The sequence below is a fragment of the Malurus melanocephalus genome, unplaced genomic scaffold (assembly GCF_030028575.1).
Source record: "Malurus melanocephalus ecotype Western Australia unplaced genomic scaffold, MMel_1.1 scaffold_7, whole genome shotgun sequence".
Taxonomy (NCBI): domain Eukaryota; kingdom Metazoa; phylum Chordata; class Aves; order Passeriformes; family Maluridae; genus Malurus; species Malurus melanocephalus.
In genome coordinates, this window is record NW_026623239.1 from 3874023 (window position 1) to 3882546 (window position 8524).

Here is an 8524-nt window from a genome sequence, read left to right on the forward strand (position 1 = left end):
CTGTGGTAACATAATAACCCAAAGTTACCCACAAGGAAAACCAGTCTTCAACCAGCCAGCAACAGCAGGATTTATTTCTATGACACACATCCAGCAGCAGTTCGGAACATAAATGAACATCCAACAAGACACTAAATACCTGTGGGCCAAGAGGGAAGAAACATCAGCCTATTAACCTGACAGACATGGGAAAAGGAGCTGGCCAAGGAGAGGAGAAGAGGGCTGTATGGTACTACTCAGCTCAACTAACGAAACTGCAGAACAGGGGAGAARTATCAGAATCAACTAAAATCTGTCATGCCCTTTTCACACTATGTTTTTCAGCGTGACATATCTTCAGCTTTTAGAAGACTATTGATATTGATGAAGATTTTAACTTTTTTTTAAAGGCATCCTTTTTAACGTGATAAAAATGGAGGCTTATTTCATGTCTGTTCCATTGTAATAAAAAGTAATGGTGCTGGAGGGGTAAACACAGCTCAGCAAAAGCAGAATGAGAGTGTCTGATCAAACACAAATCTCATCTTCATGAACAAAAAACTGCAGTGCAATTTTTTAACAAAACAATATATAAACATCTCATAGAGAGATGGGCTTCTCATCAGTGTAAAATATCAGCATAGGAATATGCTGTCAGAATCCTTTCCTAGCATTTATAATGCATGTAAATTTAAACAAAGTAAACAGATCCAATTCTTAGTATACTATTTTTCTGATAGTTCAYTTCAATCATATTGCCAGAGATTTTTTTAAAGGCAAATGATAAGCAGCAGAATCATTTGAAGAGCAATTCTTCTCCAATCTTGGCAGCTGAGTTTTAAATACTTCCATAWTAAGACCTGCAAAGCACTCAGTGATGCAGTAACATTTGACAATATATTTGCTCTTAAATCCAATGTTTAAAGGAAAGTTTAGGTAAAGTACAAAAAGCTACAAGGACAAATGTAGTTCATATTAAGTCAAATAAAATTCAAATAAAGTAGAAATTTCAACTCCACTGTAAATGTGACTGAGTGCATTCAAGAACTATAGCCAAGCTTGGGATCAGGACTAAAAAGCTTTTTTATATTAAAAGCAAACTAAGCTTTGGTGATTTTTTCTCGGCTGTTCTGTCAGCATCTTGAAAAATACATCTGACTGCTGGACAGTATGACACAGATGAAATTCAAGTTATAGTTCATTCCAAAGGCCTACTTTTTGAGAAAACTGGAAAAAAATACCTAAGTATACTATTTTTGGCCATGGAATGATAATTAACAAAAATGTGATTTCATAGATTTCCTTTGGACAAGAAGCTGATGATCTTTATATTCTTTCATCTAAGCAGGAAGAGTAACACTAGAAGTGAAAAGAAACCAAGATGACCAGAAAAAAGGGAACCAGAAAAAAAATTATGAGTATGCTTATTTATATTTTCAACTTATATATTTYCCTATAAAAATGAATCAATAAACACATTTCATTGAGAAATAAAAATGTACCCATAGTTTACTATTGTCTCCTACAGAAAGTAGGTTCATTCTGATCCAAAAAATCCAAGAAATTTACATATTACAGAGCTCCTGTGAGCTGAAACACAGTTGAATTCCAATATGAATAATGAAAGAAGTTTGACAGTTCTTCAGGAAGACGTGATCTCATGGCATTTACTTAGAACTTCTTTGTTAACCCTGCTAACAGATTCTGAGTTAAGGTGCCAAGCAGAAAGAATGAGAGGCAGGAACAGCTTTCGCTGTTCATTTTTAGATGACAGCCTGATCAGAAGACCAGACTGAAACATATAATAACAGTAGCACCTATTTACAAAATTATTCTAATTTACTTTCAACCATTGCTTGTACTACTTCTACCTCCCAGAGGAGCAAGAATACACAACACTTCACTGCTTTTTCTGCCGTTTATAAACCAACTGAACTCATACACGTCAATGCTGCAAAGTACAGCACTACAAGATGTACATGCATGAAGTGAAACATACTTGAGTAGTTTCAAAAATTTAAACTCCTATTTCAAATTACTACAATCATGGTATCAACATTATTAACTATGAACGTAAACAAATTACATGAACTGGAAACTGAATGTACCATTCACTTGAGAAACAGAAATTTTATAACTACTGACCTGCACCAACCGYTTCCAATTTAATGTATTTACCATTTTCAACACAAAATACATTTAGAAAAAGTCATTTTCATCATCCACTGCAGTTCTTCTTCAGCACTTTCATCCTTTCAGGAGACTTTACGTTCTGCTACAAAAGGAAGCTCTGAAGAAATGCTAAGCTGCACTCTGAGGTTCACCTACAGGCTTATTTTACACATGAGAGTCCATGGTCAGTTCTCTCCCACTACAAACAACAGAACAACTCACCTGTAGCCACTTCAGGCTCTGTCAATCCCTTCAAACTAAACAACTGTTCCATTCCAAAATCATTGAATCACAGAACATGACACATTGGAAAGGACGTGTCAGGATAACAGAGTTCAACACCTGCCTCTATGCAGTTCATTCCAAGAGTCACACCATGTGCCTAAAAATACTGTCCAAAAACTTGTGGAACTTAGACAAGCTTGCTGCTGTGATCACCTCCCTGAGGAGCCTGTTACAGTGCTCAACCACCCTCTGGGTAAAAAACCTTTTCCAGATATCCAGCCTAAATGTCCCCTGACTCAGCTTCATGCCATTCCCTCAAGTCCTGACACTGAAGAGTGAAAAATTTGTACAAAACTTGTATAAAAATCCCAGACTGATCAGCCAGCAAGCCCTGCCAGAGAGGTTACTTCTTGCACAAAGGTAAAGTTGCACTGCCAGTTAAGCTTGATAGCACATGACTCTGCTTCTTACCTCAAAAAGAAGAGCCTTCACCCACTAGGAAAAAGAGGGAGCTGACACTCCCTTACAATAAGTGAACAAAGGTTTTAGCTAAGTGCTACAACAGCTCCCCAATGACAATAATAATCTTTTAAGTATGTATTTAAGCAATACACATTTTAGAAATTAAAATCATGCTGTTTGACAAATGAACTTGTAGTAGAAATGTCTGACCTATACAGTGATGTATTGAGATTTCAGCGGAGACAAAACAAAACTAAATTGGTACTTCAGAGATACCACAATAGCAACACATGCTCTGCCACATTAGTTCTATTTGACAACCACAAGAATTCCCCATAAAGAAGCCCAAAGCTGTCAACTTTAGATTCATTCCATCTGTTACCACATGTTATTTCCTAGTATCAGGTTTTAAAACAGCATTCATTGATGACAAATGTATAAGTAAAATTTTTCCAGCCTCAGTCATGGATCTCTTAYAAGCTATCTCTCCCATAAGCAGAATCCACTACAAGCTAGCATACAAAAGTTGAACTGCTACTTTGGAGATTAGAATGATTACTTGCAAAATTAACCATTAATTTTCCTACATATCTACACATGCATACCTGCAGTATTTWATTTTTTATCTTATGTAGGGGACTATTAGCACTAGGAACATCACAGAAAGTTCACTTTTAGATAAAACATTTTTAACAGTGCATCTGTCTTTAGGTAAGTCAGTTCAAGATAAAACAGAAACCATGTACACTGCATGTTCTGACACCACAAACAGTCTTTACTAATGAAACTAAAAGATGGCTAGTGGGAGAGACTTTTCAGATTTGTACATATGCATTCTTAACAATTACTCAGAGAAGAACACCACGATACCCTGTTATATCAAACCTAAGTAGGGGCCTGTTACATTTATGAATAGAAAGTTTTCAAATTTTCCTGCTGTAAGACTACTAAGTTTAAGCTAAAATACACCTTAAATAACTGGGTTGATTAATTATCAGAACCAATAGGTGGAATGCTTATACCATTATCACCTGAGACTTTACCATTACGCTTCTACCTAACTTACCTAAAACCCCAGCATCATTGACAATTTCGATGCTATGAACAAGCCAATATTTACAAAATTACACTCACACATGCAACCAAGGTTTTTCAAGAATTGTCTTAGAACACTGCTCTGAAACCAAGGTTAGAATTTACCATTTTCAGAGTGCAATTGCACTGGTTTAAGAGTCTTCTTCCTCTGATCATGAAGGACCAGTCTTACTTTCTGCTGTCACAATCCTTCCTTTTGCAGCATACTCCTGAGAATCTGCTTACCTGCAAACTACCTCACTRAGCATACCTAAGTTAACTTCCTAAAGTCTCTCATTTGAAAGATTTACATATATTGTTACACCCAGTTGCAGAACAACAAAAAAAACATTCCTAGTTTACCTGGTATCACTTTGTGAAGGTTACGATTATACTCCTTACCGATATCTTGTATTTCAAATAAAATTTTAATTGACTAAAAAAAAACTCCACTGAATTCATACAACGTTCTCTATTTTTGAAACCAAGCTTTTCATTATTTTGTAAAAACTTGGTTAGATTTGTGCAACAGCATATGTCCACATAAAAGTAACTTTTAAAACACTATTACCATCTTTCTTTTGGAAAGTTCTTTACAATTTCACTAATAATTGGCTGGTAGCAGGAATCTCTCTCAGACTTGCCCTCTTTGCTCCAGTCTCTCACAAATTGTTTCAACGTGGACTTTAACTTATCCATGTCAAATGTGGAAGCTGGTGTAATCTTCCCTCTTCCCTGAATAAAGTGGAGAGAAAAAAAAAAGTTAGTGCAAAACATAACAAGTATCTTGAGTCTTGGGGGGGAAAAAAGCAAATCATGAAGAGAAAAAAAAGCCATGCTGCAAGAGCTGCTCTGAGTATTAGCCAACAAAACACTTCCCTTTCATTCCTGGGACCAGAGCTTAAATCCACCTTAATATCCTAAACAAATTGAATTTGCTGGTCTCTGTTTGGCATTCAAGAGTGCAGATTCCACACCAGAAAAACAACACATAGCAAAGCACAACTGGTAGTCCTTACTCAGGAAAGGACCAGGACTTAGCTCGTGCAGAGGCTGAACTGATTACCCAGAAAGAAGGATCCCTTTAGATCTAATAAGGCAGAACTGAGAAGCTCACATTAGAATGGCCCACTACTGTATCTTCCCTGTATCCAAGAAGGACTTCAGTTTCCACCTCTGCCTTTAAGGCTGAGTATTCTTTTTTGTGACAGAAAGTAGGACAAGCAGCGAAAAAGTGTCTACAAATAACAACATTAAAAATACTTGGCCTATCTAGAATTATAACCAATTTACAATGATCTAAAACATAAAAACCTAAAGACAACAATACCACTTACATTCTATACAGTTAACGTAAAAAACTTTAAAATATAACTAGGGTAAGGCTAGAATTCTGGAATAAAAATGCCTTGTTACAGTAGTGTGCCAGATGTACAGTTAGTTTTCATAAGTGTAAGTAACAGAACTGACAACAAATTGCTTAATTAAGCATCAGCTCTGCAAAATGTGAAAGACAAGAGTGAGAAAGTGTGAGCAAGCAGGAAGTGGTAAAATAAGGAGGGCAAAAGAAAACAAAGCTGGAGGCCAAAGACATGAAAAACAAATGTAGAAAAGCCCAAAGCATACAGAATTTAATTTAGGAGCATGAAAAAAAGTCCATTTTAACATACATCTTCTCCATATTCTTTATTTTCAAACATATGAACACAGTCATTGACAATGGTTTGTAGTATTTCTTGATTATGATCAATGCACTTCCGAATCTTGTCAAGGTGAGGAAGAAATTCAGGAAGAAGACTCTGCTGGTTAGCTGGGAGAGACTTAAACTGCCTCTCTGTTCTGTTCACTCGTTCATGCATATTCGTTCTAAAAAGCAAAAAATTTAAAAATTTAGAGGCAATATACACACATGTAAATAATTCACTCTAAGCTACTCCTCTTACAATTATTCATTTCCTTGCCCACAAAAAGTGAACAGACTTTGYAGTTCCATACCAGAGAACAAGTTTTCTAAAAATTTTTAGACAAAACATTTATTTAAGCTCYAGACCCACATTACCACTGTTTTTAACACATTCCTATTTAAGAGGACTTTCTTTTCTCCTTACAGTTTCAAACTCAGCCAATTATTTCCAGAGCAGATAATCACTTCCTTAATACATGGATCTATAAAATTTAACCAACCAWTCATTGTGTCACAACTCCAATTTAGATTCAATAACTGGATGCTGTCATAAGCTTCAGTTACAGAAAGATGTGGTACAGTTACTACCAAGATGTGGTATGGGACAGGGATCCCCAAAATCAATTGCTTCTGGAAGAAACGTAAAAATCACAGCTGGACCATACCAGAGTTCTGGCAGCCACGCTAAGATACTAAGCTACCTTCTTTTAACAGCATATCCCTCGTAAGTACTGTGAACATAATCGTGTAACCGATGCAAGCTAAAAATAACTTTCCACTTCTCCAGGATAAAAGTATCATAAAAATGGTGACTCTTCCAAGATTTTGCTAGAAGCAAAACTGACCAAAATATAGTTGCTAAGCAGAGTCATGGTGACTCTAGAGAGAGAATTCAGTAAGAGATACTGACGCTTCTGACCACAAAATAATTTTGACTGGTCAAGTCATACTGCAGTTTCTCAAAGCCTTGTGTCAGCATACAGCAGCACGAAACTGAAATAAACTAGCCATTATGAGAGTAATCGGCAATGCTGACATTTTAGTTACAACTTCAGCCTGGAAATTTGACCAGGTAATGTCTCATTCCTGTGTTACTGAGAAGGACTTGTTCACTGCAGTAGCTACACTGGTTTAAAATTACATTCAAGGATAAGAAACAGAAAAGAAACAACAGGAAAAATAAACTGAGGCTAAACGTAAAACACATCAGCTTAGCTCAACATTTTCTTGAAAGTTTAATCAGSAAAAAATATTTGAACCTAACTTTTCATCCTGTTATGCTAAATTACAACCATCCAGCAGAATAAAAAATACACCGAAAGCAGTAAAACTACAAATAATGAAGTTATCTCTGTTTATCTCTMGAAAAAAAAGAACAATATAAGGACTCATCTGACAATGTGTTATTGCCTTGCTCATACAGATGATTCCAAGCTAACTGGAAAAAAATCCAATTATTAGATAATCGATGTAATTATACTATATGTAATTTCACCTAAATTTCGAACTGTTTCTTTAAGAAGTAATTTCATTTAATTTCTCTATTGGAATTTTAAGTCATCCTTTTCTTATGTGTTTACTGGAACACGTAATCAGAAGCAATCCAAGGCCACAGTTCAGCAGAGGCTGAGAAAGGTATTCTCAACTTTTAAGGCCTRAGAGTACTATCATATCACCAATGCAAGTAAATGATTAGTCGGAATCCCATTAGCACCAGTCAGCATTAGACACTTTAAATTAACAAAGTGTGTGAAATGTCCAAACTGAATTAGAGAATTTACTCTAGAACAGACATCGACCAAACTCCAGCTCAAACACTAGTYCAGGAAAACAAATGAAACGCAAGACAGAAAAACCTCAAACAGAAAAAAAATATATAAATATTACCCAGTCCTACCACGAACTTCACTACATGTAAATTTTATGCTTGTGTTACATTGACAAAAACGGGTCCAGCACACTGTAATGAGTCACATGATAAGGCTTTATCAGCCGAAGTACAAACCTGGTTTCCAAACCTAGTAACAGGTTACCAAAACACCGAAGAAGACYGGACTTTTCCCAGCCACTCTCCACTACCCTGCAACGTGAACAACTTGCTTCCTCGTCTATTCAACGGATTCAGTCCTAAAAGTGAATGATGACCCCACCATCGCTGGCTCATTTCTATGGAGCCAGCAAACCCTCTTCTGACTCAACACATCCTTTACAAGTTTGATGCTTTCTTTCAAGCTTTCGAAAGGACAGACATCAGGGCGACTTAGTGCATACCCCGAAAGGAAAGTGATGCAGAATCAGGTTCCCAACCCGGCGTTCAGCACCCCGCCCCCGGCACACTGCTCCGCACAGAGCGCAGGCCGGGAAGCGACGGCACCAAAGGCCGTGGAGCCGCTTGGAACGCTCCGGAGGCCGCTCCACGAGCGGAGAGACCCCGGCAGGGCCCCACGTCCGGGGGGAGCTTCAGTTACCCGTAATATCGGAAAGCGTTGATGATCCTCCGAAAATGCTCCCGCTCCAGGCGCTCCTCTTCCTCCGCCGCCCTGGTTGACGCCATCGTCAGCGCCCTGGGCTCCAGAGCCTGTCGCCTCCGCCGCTCGTCGCTCAGCGGCACAGCCTGCTCCGCCTCGGCCTCCGCGCCCATGCCGCTCGCACTCTCTCCCGGCCACGGCAGCGGCTCCCGCTCCTCCTCGCGGCCTGGCCGCAGCCCCCTGCGCATCACCTTGGCGGGCGGCTCCTCCTCGCCCTGGGAACGCGGCCTCGGCAGCGGCGCTTTCGGGGACACGGCGCACGTGGCCGACATCCCCCGYGCCCACCCTGCCCCCGCCGCACGGCCCGCGCGCACGCGCACCGCCGCCCTTCCGGCGCTCGCACATATCGCGAGAAGGGGCGGGGCCGCACAGGCGCAGCCGGCAGACGGGGACTGGAGCC

The 8524-nt window shown here is 39.1% G+C and overlaps 1 protein-coding gene across 2 annotated transcripts in view; it reads right to left on the reverse strand.

The window, feature by feature from the left end:
- CARNMT1 (carnosine N-methyltransferase 1) overlaps positions 1-8441 on the reverse strand; it is a 20186-nt gene extending 11745 nt beyond the window's left edge. The window contains exons 1-3 of one of the 2 annotated variants that reach the window (XM_057372713.1): positions 8065-8440; positions 5583-5778; positions 4484-4647 (exon numbers count right to left, since the gene is read on the reverse strand). In XM_057372713.1, the coding sequence (XP_057228696.1) occupies positions 4484-4647; positions 5583-5778; positions 8065-8396 (692 nt within the window). In that variant the 5' untranslated portion in view covers positions 8397-8440. Of the gene's footprint in view, positions 1-4483; positions 4648-5582; positions 5779-8064 lie in introns of both variants that reach the window. The other variant, XM_057372723.1, reaches the window with a different exon arrangement.
- Positions 8442-8524: the final 83 nt, after the last annotated feature.